The following is a 16,148-nucleotide window of genomic DNA, read 5'->3' as shown; positions in this document are numbered from 1 at the left end:
CCTTGTCTCTCTTGTAAGTTGCTCTAGATAAAAGTATCTGCCAAATGAGTAGATATAATGAAATGGTTATTTTAAACTATTACTAAAATGTACTGCATCTCGCTGATGTGATTTTACATATTTCAATTCCTCTTATTAATTCTTAATTTAATAATTTACTAATGCTGCAACTCTTTTTATTTATACCTGCGTTTGACATTCAAATCCTACATACTGTATAACTAATACATACACTTCTATGGGCCTACTTCTGATTTCTCAAGATGCGTCTAGCGATAAATCTCGGCTCCCTGTGCCGGAGCATCATTTTTGCCATCTTGTTCCCATTTAGTCTTAAGCTACCACTGAAAACTGAAGAGGTTTTCCGATCAGTCAGCTCACAGAGCCCGAAATTCACTCCAACACCTCTTCTGCTCATCAGCTCACGTTTCAAAATGAACTGTGTCCTTTCTCACAAAACCAGCCGGAGCATTACCATTCATTCTTTATTTCTTCAGAACAATAAAAATAGTTTAACAAACAAAGACTTCTTCATTCTCTCCATTTTGACTTCTATTTACAGCTGAAGATGAAACAAACGCACGGTCATGTCCATTTCATCTCCTCTTGGCTCCGTTCCCACCCTGTTCCTCCGTCTCTACCCCCGACAGGCTTGACAAGAGAGTATCAGGGCCTATTGCTGTGTCTTTGACGAGGTATACAGGCTATTCAATGATTGGTGACACATTGACTTTTGCATTTAGGAGCTTCTCCTTTTGTTCATAACTGCATCACGTTAGGCCTGTTCGTATACGGTAGGTAACATTTAACAGGTTATGAATGATGACACATGCTTCCACTTACTGGCATGACTTTGGAAGATAAAAGACACAATGACCTATTTTACGGTGGAAACGCCACATAACTAATACAGGAGAAGAAGACAAGTTAGTTGACAAGGTTCAGATCCTCTCTATCAAGAGGGGATCGACTGCTGTGTGGAGGGTCCCTGAGGGAGGTGAAGAAAGATGATTTGAATGCACAATAAGTCATACCAGACACATAGGATTAATGGTTAGCTTCAAAAACGGTGCGGCTTTTACATCGTAGCGATACTGAATCATCACATGGAAGGACAGACTTCTCACACAGCATGTGCAACCTATGGACCTAAAAGTCTTTTTGATACAGTACTTCAAGCACCTTCTAAATGTCATAAAGCAATTAGGCCCTCTAAAGCACTCAACGGAAATGTCACAGATAACTTTGATTTACAGTTTTTACTCGTATGTGTATCTGACCAGAGCTATGTCTCTCTAGCAAAGATATTGGTTTCCACTGCATCTGAGATGAATCTCACTGAGACTGTAGGTTTTCGGCAGAAAGCAGATGGTGAGTGTGACACCAGATAAAATCAGCAGACGGTATTGCAAAAATCTTCCTATAGCATGAGAGTGCAGCATCCCAAAACTTTATAATGGCAGATGTGTGGTGTTATTGTCCCTCCCCATCCGCTGAATACAATCACATGAATCAGGGCTGAGTGGCTGAACAATCAACAGCAGAAAAAATGAAAGATGCCTGAGTAGTTGTGGCTATTGTGCACCTGATCAGGACAGAGGTATCAATACAGTCTGAACAAAACCAAGAAGTCATACTAATCAAAAGAGCTGAAAACATAGAAATATTATACAACAGAGAAATGATGCAAAAAAAAAGAGCTAAATTGCTGCGACCCACTGGAGATCAGGGAGGTTGAGGAGATACAAGGACACAAGCAGAAAACCTTTGCGTCAATGTCAGAGTATTAATACAGTCCAGAGGTCTGCATGTGATAGTGGTGGATTTAAGCACCATCTCTATGGCTGGGGGTCAGAGGGTCACTGGTCCAATCCGGTTCGAGGGTCATGGCTGTCAGAGCTGGTTTCCAGTGCAGAGCGGCAGGCTGGCACAGTGATGAGGATAATGACGTCTTAGTGTCACATCGGATCACGCAGCAGACACACAGTCACAGAGCAGGAGTGGGCAGGCTAGGCCGCGGGGGCCCCAAATGCACCCGTCGGGCACAAGCAGTTCAAAGGCCTGGCCTTTAGTGTTCCCGTAGTTCAGTGGAGCTCCAGCACAGTGCAGAAAGGATGAAATGAAGCTGGATCTACTCACATTTCAAATGTTCAGAAGGGATCAATACATATCGTCATGGGAGCAGTTGCCTCAATTAAGTCACATGGTGTGTAGAAGTGGGGGATGTCTAGTCATCCATTTCTGTCAGTTATGCTGTCCACATCAGGAAGGACATGAAGGCTCATTAGTTTCTGAGGGTTAAATCCTTTACTTCGGTGTCACCCCCACCTCTGGGCCACATGCTAATTTGCTGAGTGCTCCTACATAACACAGATAACATGGGTTAGTCTTACACATTACCATAATAATCAGGAGTTTACAGCCATGGTGGTGGGCTTGTGAAGCTACACAATGCCTCACATGCATGAAAACATAAAGCCTTTTTTTAAATTACAGAAAAAATATAATATAAATCATCCTGACTTGTGCTTCCCATAACCTTATTGTTGTAGTTTTTGCCCAGAATATTGATTCACCAGTTATTCCAGATATTCAGACTACACTTGAAACACATTCACTCCACAAACATCTCCTCAATTTACCTGTTAATTGTTTATGTTCAGATTTATATTAAAATTATTTACATTACTGCTTTCACTTTAAAATTAGGTCTAAAGGCCAAATTAAGCATGATTCAATGCTGTTAAAAATAGTGAAAACCAAGGTGGGTGATTACTTTTTATAGGCAATGTTCTTAGGCAAAGATTAGGATGCCAACATTTGCTAATTAGTCATCCTATTATTCGGCCATCCACTGTGTCGTTCTAGTCCTACAGTCCAGTTATGCAACAAGATTTAGCACATTACTAACATAACATCAGTTTCTTGGTCAACACTCAGCTTACACTTCAAAATGACTTACCTAAGATGTATTTTGTCCACCATATATATATATATAAAGGGTATATTTATAGGCTTCTTCATCCAAACATTTCCAGTGGCCTGTGGCAGTTCCTTCATTTTAACAAAAGTTATATCCAAGTCAGAAAAGAAAAAAGAGACCTTCACAGTCACACTGACTACTGATTCCAAAACATCCAGTAGCTCAAGTATGGGTCTGCAATGACATTCAATCATGTCCCAAACAGATCATTCATGCCTTTAAAGGTTTCAATTGTTCAATTTTCAAAAATTTCCAGTGTTTTTTTGTTCAAAACATTTATGCTCCTTCAGATCCAGTGAGGGAGGAAAACAAAACAAAACAAAAAAACAAACAAACAAAAAAAAAAAACACTCCAAAAACTTCTTCTGTTTTGCACTGAGGCCGAGTCCTTGTCAAGAAACACTGACGGTCGCTCATTTCCTTAAAAGTTAATATATATATTTATATATAAAAATGTGTCCATAAATTATTCAACAATGTTCAGTAGATAAAATACCACTTGCATCTCTGTCCTGAAATCACTTTGTGCTTTCTGCAAACAAAAAACATTGAAAAAGAAGCAGCAGATTTTTGACAGAGGTTAGTCCATATATAAAAAAAACATTGTCTATTTAAATCTAAAAGGTTTTGCTCTATCTGTGTCGGTTGGATATTCCATTGCTGTTTGTGGCAGGCTCTTCCAATTCATCATCCTCAAAGCCATGAAAGGTGGAAGTGTCGCTCTCTGATGTGGTGCCGAACAGCTCCTCGGCTCCAACAAAAGTCCCACCTTCTTTCTCTTCTCCACAGTCAGCTGGACACAGGACAGGAAAGGAACAGTTAGTGTGAATGTGGTACATGTTAACCAATGACTTTAATCCTAATTATCCACAGTGTGTACAAAGTGTGAAACAGTGTGACTAGAAAAAAAAAACAAACTTTGATATATATGAACTCACTTGTGCCCTGGCACGCTAAGCAGGGAGACCCGGATTTACCCGTTTTCTTGTTCGAGCCCTGGCATTTACTACAGTAGTTGTTGGGAATGCTGGTCCCACCTGAACCCTTTGGACCTGCCAGGTAATTCCAAGTAAAACTTTTAGCTTCTTCATGAAATTAGCTTAGTGCTAATAGTTTATTGAAGTTGACCACCAAAATACATTCCACGAACAGCAGTCACATGGCTTACGTTTGTGTCTGTCTGTCTGTGGTGCAGAAGGGGATCTGGACACCACCGTGCTTCTCTCTCCAGCTCTTTCCTCTTCCGCCAGGTGGGAATGGGTGTAGTGGTAACTTAGTCCCGTACGGTTTCTGTAGCGCTTCGCGTAAACTGCTGCAAAGAGAGGACAACTATTTAGTCCAAAGGCCTCATGCATTGGTTTGTAATGAGACATTCACAAAACTACAGTATGACTCAAACACCCATCCAGTGTCTGGAAAACTAGACGAGACTTTTTAAGCAACATAGAGTGGCAAGGAAAAGTATGTACCTATGTGACATATTGGACACAAGGTATTTAATGGGAGTGCCTACTCCAAGAGTGGCTCCAATAAAAAAATTAAAAAAATAAAAAATAATCTGATTACAATAGCCAGAAAAAACAAAACAAAACAAACAAACAAACAAACAAACAAACAAACGAAAGAAAAACACATTACCTATAAAAAACTACAGCCAAAAAAAAAAAAAAGGCAACAAATCACCTGAGGTTGAAGATTTGGAGTTCTGCTTTTGTTTGTATCTGTCTGAAATAGAAAAGACACAAAACTAAGAAGAGGAGTCATCACACAAGAAAATCCAATACGGTCTACTTTGTTTTTCCACATGCAACTTGTATGTACAGGAATACTTGAGACTACAGTGACACTGGTTCATCTGGTTCCTTCCCGTGGCTACACCTGTAAAAACTGATTTATTGGACTTCTTGACAACTGTTGTCTGACACTTATTATTGGGTTGTATATAAAACCTCATTTATAAGAGGATATGGAATCACTGTGGGCTTCATCTGTAACATATTACTGGGCAAAAATGCTTAAATACAGATCTGGCTGTTGTTTTGCTTTTCATTAATTTTTGGAAATACCCTGTTGGATTCAATATAACAAACAAGCTCTCTAATGGTTTTAATTAAAAAGTTATTTAATGCCATGCAATAACACATTTGAGTTTTATAAGCCAACAGTAGATATGTGTGGCACAGAGAATAATCTGTGGATTCACTGAACTTTCAGTTAGTAGATGTAATTAATTAATGGTTTAAGTCTCTTTATGGGATTTATTAACAATAACAACAATATAAATAATCTCAACCTTATCCTTTAAGCCTCATAAAATGAAAATGGCTCAATAAATGTAAGAGAAATCAACAAGCTATCCACAACCTATACTATGTTGTAAACTCACTGTTGTATGCTCATGATACAAATATATCACTGTAAAACCCTGAAGTTCTCTACTTACTGTCACAGACATATGGCTTGTCGTCATCCAGATCTGTCCTCCTGCGACCTGAACCCCGACCCTGAGAAAAAAAAAGACTATACTCTTAACCACCTGCCATGAAATCATGTCCACAGCCTACCAACATACACATAAGTATAAACCACTTGTGAAAAGTGTTGCCGGGAGCACAACAGCCTCAACAACATTTAAATAGAGGCAGGTGCTTCAGACCTTTATGTTGTTGTGGCTAGACCAATCAAAAACATACAGGCTGCTTAAAGTTTGCCAAGGACTGAGAGCATGATGACAAAGATTAGCTGGTTTGCAATTGAAGCACTTTAATTGAAGCATGGTGGTGGCAGCATTGTGCTGCGGGTGCTACTGAGCAGCAGTGAAAAGGAGACTGGACAGAACTGAGGGAATGAGACAAATACAGAGAGGTCCCTGAAGAGAACGTGCTCCAGAGTGGAGCAAACTTTTTAAAGTCTTCTTAAGAAACTGGCTGACAACACAGATTCTTCTTGCACTTAACAACTGGCCACTTACTCTTCCTTTGCCCCTGTGTCTCCTCTTGGGAGTGTCCACCTCGTAGTCGTCATCATCATTGTACGCGTCCTCTGCTGCATCTGCCTCCAGAACCCTCTGAGACACAGAGAGAGCATAGACTACTTCACTACTCAGTACTGATTAAAAAATAAAAATAAAACATTGAACAAGAGAAAATCTAATCTAATCTAATCTTCGATTCTTTGCATAATCTTGATATTATGACATAAACAGGATACTTACATAAGTGGTATGAATGACAGTTTGATGTTAAAGTCATGTGTTGGTGAAAATACATTTCATCATGTATACTGGGTAGAATGTGTGGTGTTAAGCTTTGGCTTCTGACTGCAAAGATCAGCAATATGATAGATACTGAACATCTGAATTTAAATTGCAATTTGCACTGCTACCAGACTTTACTTGTTATTACCATACATAACATTCAGTAAATGAGGAGTCAAAGTTGAAGCAGTTCACTTGCTGCCACTCAGTGAGACAGCAGTCAACTAACGAGCCCTGCAGGTCAGCTGGAATAACTTGGCAGGTTGTCTTGGCAACCAATTGGGGCACAACACTTCAATCTCAAAGCCAGAGCCAGCCATTGTTCAAGTGATATTGCTGAACAATTACATTTTAAGTGTTTAGCTGGCGATTTTAACCAGAGCATACAGTGAGTGCACCAACCTGGATCTCCAGCAGGCTCTCCTCATCATTCTTAGAGTTGTTCCTCTTGTCTAGACCCTCTCCTCGCAGCAGAGCCTCCAGTGTGGTGCTCTGGGTGGGCAAAGTGTCTTTTGACATAAGGCCGCCATCTGCACAAAGACACAAACAATTCATGTGATAAACCAATAAAATACTAGATCAGTGTTTATACTCCAGTCCAACACACACACATTCATGCCTAAGCCTTAGCCCTGATGTAATCCTAATTGCAACCTTAAACCTACATCTAGTCTTAACCCTCCAACAATCCTTCGGCCTAATTAGGACCAGCAAAATTTCCTCACTCTGACTGCAATTCATCAAAGCAACAAAACATATATTACTAATGATCCCAAAGCTGCTTTACAACTCTAACATGTGCTGCTTTTCCTTATGCATAACCATCATACACTGTAATTTGACAAGAACTGCTGGCACCAGTCTGTGACCTATGTGAGATTTCTATTAGCATCATTTCATTATGTCTCTCCCCTTCTCTTCCGCTCACACTACACCTAACAACAGCATGTGGCATATTGCTGGAGCATTTGTTGGTTATAGCTGCCGTTATAATTATTTTTTTGCCAGCAACATAATGTGCCATCACAACTATTTTCACAGGAGTATATCACTGAAAAAAAAACATATGTTTCCATTGTGAAAGAGAAAGCTCTTGATAATGCTGTACTATGCAGAGACTGCTGACTTTGTCACAGGAATCTCTGAGGTACAATGTTGTTAAGTAGCTTATCACTTTAACCTGAACACATCATGCAGATATATTCTCCTGCACTAAGCTTAAGATCTAAACAAACAGTGTAGGAGGCAAGCAGGTTGAGCAGACAAAGCAGAGCAAACAAAAGCTTTGACAGATCCACACATCTTATTTACGCAATCGCTTCTCCACAGTGTGCTTCATGATCATCCAGTTGTTTTATAGATGTTTGTAAAGAGAACACTTCAAAGCTCCCCTTTCTCCAGCTTCCTACTGGCCCTTCATCTTACAACTGCACCTGCTAGAAAGAGTTTTGCAGAATATTGAACATGAAGTGCTGAAGCAACCGAGGACTGCATAGGTAGGAAGCACATATCAGAGGTAGGCATGAGAAGCAGATCTAACACGCTTCTCTAAAATGGGCCCCTCCACCATGCGGCGGCAGCCCCTCACCATTGTGTCTGCACACGTTGACTTTCAACTCTCAGCGACGAGACAGACCCCCCTCCCCTTCTCCCTCCCTTCCTCCCTCCCAACCCATGGGAGCTGGGGGGCTAAAAATAGAGCAGGCAGCAGCCTGCAGCAGGGAGCTGATTCTGCATGCAGCCCGAGACTCTAGCACACCATCAGTTAGACAGCCTGCCGAGGCTGCGAGACAGACTCTGGCTATTGCCCTGTGCTGGCCACCTCTGGCCAGCTGCACAACGTGCTCTGTATAAGAGATGCCAGGTTAAATCAGACCATTTCTCCTCTGCTGGGCACTTGCAAAGAGCACATACAATCCAATGTTGTTGGAGAAAGGAAGGGCCAGCAGAGTAGTGGTGGTGGAGTCTTAGTGAGCGCCAGCTCAGTGGAAAACAATAGGCTACAATGGGATGTGTTTGGGAAACAAAGGCTTGCTTCATATGCTATCTCTGCATCTTGCTTCCTCTTTCCAGGCTCTCTCCCTCTCTGACTTTCTCAACTTCATGAACATTTATCCTTCCACAATGCAATACAGAAATGAAAATGTAATGAATATGGAGCCTTCTATCAAAGCACAGTACATTTCTAACAGCCCTTTATAAAAACTACTGGGAAGAGAAAGCTGTAACATCATTTTTCTGAGTGACAGTCTCTTTTATCATGTTCATTCCTTAGGATAATGTAACATCCCAGTGGGTATACAAGCTTTGGGCATAGAATGGACCAGTTACTTGAGCTGTCCACAAGAATACACATGGAAAAGTACAAATAGAGATGAAAGGGTTGCCAGAGACAAAAAGACAAAACCAATAAACAAGGGAGGTTGTAAGTAGAAAATAAGATCAAGGGAGAATGTAGAGGAGAGGGTAAATGTGTTGAGTGAGCTGTTCCAAGTGGCAGCCCGAGAAGACCAAACTTCATTCCATAACATTTATTAAATACTGTCTGCAGTGGCCGAACTCCGTCTCACTGCTCCCAGCAGTGGTAAATCTAATTACATGTTCTACTTCTCACAAAACAAGTTTACCAGCTGGGGTGAACACAGCCACATTTCATCCTCTGAAAAATGACTGGCAGCCTGTTCTCTCCTGTGCGTGGAGACAGAGTGATGTGCTTTTAGCCAGATCATCACTAGTAATCACATGAGCTAAAGGAAGTGGAGGAAGTAGATGAAGACAGAGGGAAAGAGACAGCTGAGTGGGAGGAAAAAATGTGATGGGCAGGTGGCTTGTTGAGAAGGGGCTGTGGGGTCTTACCGAGCTGGAGACCATACAGGCCCAGACGGGGATCTGTGGAGTTGTGAAGCCGTCTCTTCTTCCTCCAGCAGCGGGCTGGGTATGTGTACATCTGCCCAGAGGCAACCCCTGTATAATAATAGTTATGCACATGGCGACAAGACACGTTTAGCTTCTGAATCATGATGATTAGTAGTTAGAATTTGTAGTTTTGCTACATATGAGACATGAAAAGGTCTACGAAGTAAACACCAGTGAGAATAGTCCAACAAGACCAGTTATTACTGAAAAGAATTATTTGGTAGCAAATATCTAAACATGGTTTATATTCTGTGTTTTGGGGCTGGCACAACTTCCTAGAGCATAAATTAATATGCTTACCTGAACATAATTTATGTTCAAACAAAACAAAGAAAAATGTTTTCTCTGAGAAACAGTCCAAAATCCAAAGACATCAAATGGATAATGATATAAAGAAATAAGATAACAAAAAAAAAGAAAACAGACGAGCCCCACATTTAGTGTAACAATTAATTTACTGACAATTATTCGCTTCAAACCTTTTTTCCCCTTCATCATTTAAAATGAATAACTTGGTTTGGACTGTTAAATGAACAAAACAAGTTTGAAGATAACTTTAGGTTGTAGTAAAATAGTATTTTCATTATTATGACATTTAAAAATTTGTCTGATTAAGCAAAAAGCAATTGAGGGGTTAATCAACGATGAAAGTCATTATTTGCACCCCCAGCTATACAAAATGGAGATGCAAACACAAATTTACAAGCTTAACAGACCAAAGACCACTCTCAATAAACATTTTCTGTATGAATGAATGTTTTTGTGTGCCCCACCAGGGCTGCGATGGTGGCGTTCCATCCAGATGTAGCAGTTGTTCTGGGCCACGCCAGTTTGTGAGTCCAAGAATGGCAGGCGGACGCTGCGTTCAGCACACAGCCGGGCATTGTAGCTGCGGCACTGCTCAATGGCGTCCTTATAGAACTGGTCGCCCAACCTGCAGGGGAAATGTTAACAGAAGCATTAGTCAAGAAAAGATGCACGCATAAGTAAACATACATAGTACTGTAGAAAGGTCCAGTTATCCTGCCATAAAGACCATTCTTGCTCAAGCTTCTTTGAACTATGGAAGAACCAACTTCCATAGTTTGCTGATCCAGGTCCTTCCTGGACTTCTATGAGTCACTCAGAGAGGAAACTCTGAGAAACTTGTCATCAGGTTTTGACAGATCTTCCACTCTCACTTTTGTGCTTTATACCGTGTACATATTTCCTCTACTTTGTAATTAATTTGTAGTTTATTTTAATAAAGAGACTAAGTAATAAATATACACTATTGCCAAAACAACAAATCTAATGGTGGCCTAAGACCTTTGCACAGTACTGTGACTACATACGCAGAGCCTAAGATATGCAGATTAACCATTGTAGCCTAACATGAATGCTCTGCTAATGGCTTGTTGCTGTACTTGATACAGGTCATTAGATCATTTAGCTGAGGCAGCTACAAGTTGATGAAAAGCAGATCAATACAACACACAGAAGCACGTACCAGTTGCTTCTTTAAGACAAGAGCCATCTGCAGAGGTGTATTTTAACTTTGTATACACAGTGCCCCCCAAAAAGTCACTAGATTCCACTAAGCAAATAGGTATGAGACAACAACAACAAAATTAGGTCAGCTAACTACCTGAATATACTGAATGACCAAGTTTTTTTCACCAATGGATCTTTCTTTCCTGATGACACAGACATAGTCCAAGATGACAATGCTGGGATTCACTGGGCTGAGTGTTTCAGGGAGCATGAGACATCATTTTTACACATGAATTGGGCACTACCAGGTCCACACCTCAACCCCATGGACAATCTTTGTGATGTGCTTGAGAATACTTTACGCTGTGGTCCGATCCCAATATAAATACAAGATCTTGATCTTGGCAGTTCAACAAAATATTAGTGTGTGACTTATTATTTTTGGATAGACAGTGTATACCAGACAGTTACCAAAGTACAATGACTCTGCTGTTCCCACTCCTGAAGTTTAACATATTACTGCTATAGGCCCTTTGTCTGATCAGATTATAGACACGCTCTGGTTGTGTTGACTGAGTTACATTATCACAACAACACTATATCTGGGGTCTGATATGAAGTCACTCTGCTGACTAGCAGGCAGCAAAGACTCTCTCACTTTATAGTTCCACTTTTCTTAGTGCTACTGAGATTTTGGCAGTCCCTCAGGGTTTCAATGTTAATATTCAGAGTGAAATGGGGGAGGATATTTCACATTCAGCCCTCAATCGCTGCCACACGCCTGGTATGGTAATTAGCCTACTTAATTAATCTCAGCAGAGTGCCTAGAACAGAGCAGGTTCTAATTAGACTGTATCAAAAATGGAGGTAAATGCTCCAACTCCAAAATCATAGGAAGGTAATTTGTGTGTGATTTTCACAGTGTGCTGTTATATCACAGGGCCAACAGGGCAAATAATACTTCTGGAATAGGTTCTTCTAGTATGAACATACTCATAATGAAGTTCCCCCACGTGTTCTGAATTACAGTGTTAGGGAGACAGCCATTTTGAAGTGTAACTAATGAGCTATGGGCTGTAAGTCGAGTCTGGAATCTTAAACTTAAAGTGGGGGGAGGAGGAGGAGGAGGAAAGGTGATTTATCAGTGTCTTCCAGATCCTTCATCCAACAGATGAACAGCCAGGTTAAAAATGGTGTCCGGCACAAAGCCCCTGGCACCGCAGTTCAGACAAAGCAACAGTGTGTAAGGCTTGTGGGAAAGAGAGGCTCCTTGTCAGTGTGACTGAGAAGAGTAAAAAGTCACAGGTACAGAGGGAGCACAGGAAGAGGTGGAAAGGTGTGAGGAGAGAAAGAGAAAAATAAAAACAAAGCAAGTGGTGAGAAAGGAGGTTACAGGCTGAGAAAAGATCATGACTAATAATACATAATGACTAACAATATTTTATTTTTTCTTCCTCATGTTACAGTCATATGACAGAAGCTTCACTGTAGATACTACTCACTGCCATGAAAATATTTTATACTGTGCATTCAAAGTCAAGAAAACTGAGACTTTAAAGCCTAGAGAATAAATAAGATAAAATATGAACTAATGCCAATGCGGACACATGTGGACAGAATATATTGCTTCCAACAACAAATCCCTGTCAAACTAAACTGCAAGCTTCACGGCCATTCCTTGATGTTAACACACTGCTCTAATGGGACGCAGTGTGGCTGATCAAGTTTACTAAAAGCAGACCAGCTGTAAATGCTCTCTCAGGTGCACTACAAGTGTATGCTCAAAGGATACACTCTGTGGAGTGTCAAGAAACAGATTACTCAGGGTGAATGAACCAAGAGGAGATGCTGATCAGCCTTAAGTGAAATGTGTAGGGGTTAGAGGAGGGTAAGGGAATGGAGAGAGAGAACAAATAGATAGTGAAAGCCTTCTGTGGGTGCAGGCTGTCTTTCCAGAGCGCCCATTGCCCTGAGCAGCAGGTGCACTCGCCTAGGTGAGACATCGTTCTGACACTTGTAATGAGTGATGAGACCCATACATCCAATGACACAGGATGGAAGAGAGACTCTCACACACACACACGCGCACATGCATGCATGCATGCACCCACACACACTAGTCATGGCTTTTCCACTCATGCTTGGTTTGACCATTATTTTTCCACTAACCTTTGTAAACAAAGTTGACTTTAAACCAAACTTACTTGAAGAGAAAATAAAGGCAAACAGTAGTAAATGTATTACCTTTGCTATCTGTTGTAAACATCCATAACAGTTTTCAGACAGGCTTCCTGGTTTTAATTTTAACCTGCCCTACCTGAATTGGTTGTGTGTGGCCAGTTTGTGCAACAAATGACTATTACCAACAAACCATCATCAGTGGGGTTTTTTTTTTAAACCAAGTACAATTATTGTGTCATTTAGAAGATTAGAAAAAGTTTGAAAAACAAGGAGTATAACAAATGTGTAGTAGCTTTTTTTTTTGCTTTCTTCTCATGTCAAGTCCAAGACCCATCGAAATCTATATTTTTAATTTTTGGTTTAAATAGGTTTCTTTATGTGCTATACATCCTCAATTATCTTCCAGCTGAGTAGAGAAGGTGAGCATGAGCATGTGCATGAGGGCGAGGAACAAAAGCAAATCTTGTGGCCGGGTGCGGGTGGGGGGTGGAGGGTCTCCACTATCAGCGTGTTCCTGCCAACGGTTCACTGTGTCACATGCCTGTGTCCGTAATGTGAGCATGTGTCAACACTCATTTTGCATTTCTGACGACAAACTATATTTTGCAGGAGAGTTGCTTACAGGGGTGAAATGAGCTGTAGTCATGACAAAGCTCCAGTGTCTATTTTAAATCAGCATCTTGCTGATGTGATGTTACTTTTGTGAAAGACAAAAATAAAAAGAATAAAATGGTGATAGTATAGAATAGATAGAAACAAACTTTAAGTCTTTTTTACTCTGTTCAGGAGGGTTCTCAAATTTGCAGGTGCACTGTTTCTGCACAGGAAGCTACAGCCACCACATAACAAGAGAGAAGGAGGAGGAGGAGGGCTTACCGAGTGACTGCATCCTGACAACAACCTATGATTACACCAATCAGAACAACACAGTCTGGGAGAGGGCAGGAGTAAAACCAGACCATACACCTCCACACTGCAGTGCCAATAAACAGCAGGCCTGACTCACTCAAAGTCTACTAAACACCAATGACAAGGTAGCAGACGAATGGGGAAGCATTAGGCTGATGTGGCAGGAAGATGTGTTCAACCCACTGAAAACTCCAGCTGTGGCTAAAGATTTAATGAGAAGCATTATGAGCTTCTTTATTAATTAAATATTCCAGACTCCATTTTAAATCAGCAGATTCGGGAGATTACTGTCCTTCCATGCTCAAAAGAGGATGGACCTCACACAGACGAGCACAGGCTTGCACACTGCAGCTTCATCTGCCACCACATCTCCACAGCAAAGTCAAACGGGTGTTTCATTTCCCTAAAGTGAATCATCTTAATATTAAAAAAAAAAAAAAAAAAGGTCAAACTGGTCCACAGGAGCAACATCCAATTAGTGTCAAGTATGACTAATTATAATCTGACAAACGTGTGAAATGAAGTCAGAAACCCGAGACAGAGGCTAATTATAGCAGATTGAAACACTTCATTAAGCACAGCTTATAGCAAGGAGACATTCCACATCAGAATGCTAAAACAAATCTAAGATGAAACAGCAGCTTGACAGCAGACGCGCGCTGAATTTTGTTGGGACACGAGAGTCCAGCAGCAATGGCATGTATTTTTAATAGAAAATCGACTCGGACGAAGACGCATTAGAGTACAGAAGGAGCTACATGGATGTGCTATCTATTTGCATCTTTAACATTACTTCAGTGAGCTGTTCAGGTGTCAGCATACGGAGGCTAAGATTGCACTGGGCGGTTCCCTGGTGGGTGCAACTGTGAAGCAGGACACTGCAGAAAAAGTTCAAGCATGTTCATTTGCCTTAGGTATAAAAACAGACACAACAGAAACTGTATATTTAGTATTTTCTATCCACAGGGCACACACTCTCTGTGAGTGTTCAGAATTATAAACCAAACATTCAAATAGGCACAGGGCCTGTAAATTATTATTTGTGTGATAATTAAAAATGACTAGTTCTTGACTAGTGGCCACCAACCTTAACCAGCGTAAAACCTTACAGGAGAATGCAACAGTGAAAAGGAGACAATCGTGAATCGAAAGCATCACGCTACACCTCTTCCTAGGTGTAGTAACAATATCACCATAGAAATGGAAACAGTGTGGGTGAAGCGCAAGGTGTTGTGTGGTCCACTCACTGCACTCCAGTCCACCGAGGTGCCAGGGTACCTCTATGGAGGAGCAGATGGTTCTCCTGCTTGCACCCAACACTTCCTCTCTGTCGGAGCATCTCTCTGACAGATGGGCCCAGGATCCTGGATCCCTAGCACTCCTCCACTTAAAGCCACAGTGGAGCGCCTACTCTACCTCCACAGCCCCCACATGAAGCCGTGATGATCATCATAAGCCATCAATACAGGCTTGAACGGTGCTGTCACGTCAAAACTGAACGTGCATTTAGAGGACGAGCTGACTTTATCATCCGGCTCCAGCACAATAATGCAAGAAGCCATGAGTTGAACTACATGAACGTCCACTATAGTGGAATTGGTGAAACAATACAAAAGAACAAAGGAGAAATGGAGAAAAAGGTGGAGCATTTCTTGGAAGTTGAGGGGCTGAAGTGACCATTGCACCGGCTGCTTGTGCACAGACGGACTATTTCCAACGGTGGATTCAAATTGCTGACACTTTTGTCGATTTCGCCAGCAAGCATGCAAATACAAAATGCCTCCTCCCTTGCTTTACCGGGTCCTGACCACGTCTGCGCTCGGAGGAGCCAAAGTTGACATGTCGACAATTCACACCAACTATAAACGACTTTCGGAATGTCGGATGATATTTCGCCGCTGTGCCCAACCGAGCACGACGAGAAATGGGCTTTTAATTATCCCCGTGCAGCGCAAAGGCACGTTGTCGGCAGTTTGAAAAATAAATTTATAGCCCAGGAAAGGCGACACTCTCCTGTGTTGAATGGTAAAACCGTGTTGGAGAGGGGGGGGGGAAACGCTCGTCTAGTGCAGACAACATGCCAGGCAGCCTTACGCACATGTTTAACACTAAATGTTACATTTTGGGGGGGATAAAAGAACTATACGAGGCTACTTTGCCATGCAAGAAGTACACAAAATACATTTGGACAGCTCAACTGGCCACATGCACACGACTGAAAACGACATGCACGCACAGCCGGTTTTAACATACGAGTTGGCAACAAAGTAATTATTCACAATCTCCTCAATGTCTAAATTACTTACGCTTTTAGTGGATTCTGAATGACAGCCGCCATTTTGCTACAATGTAACGCAATATCGGCGTCTTGCAGTTCTGAGGGAAACCTACAGGGATGGACCAATCGGAGCTCGCCGTGAATTCGTGGAC

At 41.4% G+C, this 16,148-nt stretch overlaps 1 protein-coding gene across 2 annotated transcripts; it reads right to left on the bottom strand.

The window, feature by feature from the left end:
• Positions 1–471: 471 nt before the first annotated feature.
• Positions 472–16,078, bottom strand: LOC113158782 (zinc finger protein DPF3-like). Of its 2 annotated transcripts, none has more exons than XM_026355001.1 (11): positions 16,025–16,078; positions 9,929–10,089; positions 9,096–9,203; positions 6,642–6,769; positions 5,955–6,050; positions 5,427–5,487; positions 4,667–4,708; positions 4,152–4,295; positions 3,922–4,035; positions 2,963–3,776; positions 472–2,360 (listed from the first exon to the last, which is right to left on the bottom strand). In XM_026355001.1, exons 1-10 carry the CDS (start codon positions 16,054–16,056, stop codon positions 3,616–3,618), a joined length of 1,047 nt encoding a protein of 348 aa, XP_026210786.1. In that variant the 5' UTR covers positions 16,057–16,078; the 3' UTR covers positions 472–2,360; positions 2,963–3,615. The 2 variants fall into 2 exon arrangements, with proteins under 2 accessions (XP_026210786.1, XP_026210787.1); XM_026355002.1 differs by having other exon boundaries at positions 4,152–4,292.
• Positions 16,079–16,148: the final 70 nt, after the last annotated feature.

The sequence above is a fragment of the Anabas testudineus genome, chromosome 12 (assembly GCF_900324465.2).
Source record: "Anabas testudineus chromosome 12, fAnaTes1.2, whole genome shotgun sequence".
NCBI lineage: Eukaryota > Metazoa > Chordata > Actinopteri > Anabantiformes > Anabantidae > Anabas > Anabas testudineus.
Note: the sequence above shows the minus strand (reverse complement) of the source record. Positions and strands in the feature narration are given on the sequence as shown.

Excerpts from the sequence above, each read along its gene's own strand:
- LOC113158782 (XM_026355001.1), bottom strand. The coding sequence starts at position 16,056 with ATGGCGGCTGTCATTCAGAATCCACTAAAAGC. Across the intron at positions 4,036-4,151 it reads ACAGACAGACAGACACAAAC|GTCCAAAGGGTTCAGGTGGG; the intron begins GTAAGCCATGTG and ends ATTACCTGGCAG. Across the intron at positions 3,777-3,921 it reads CTTAGCGTGCCAGGGCACAA|CTGACTGTGGAGAAGAGAAA; the intron begins GTGAGTTCATAT and ends TCCTGTGTCCAG.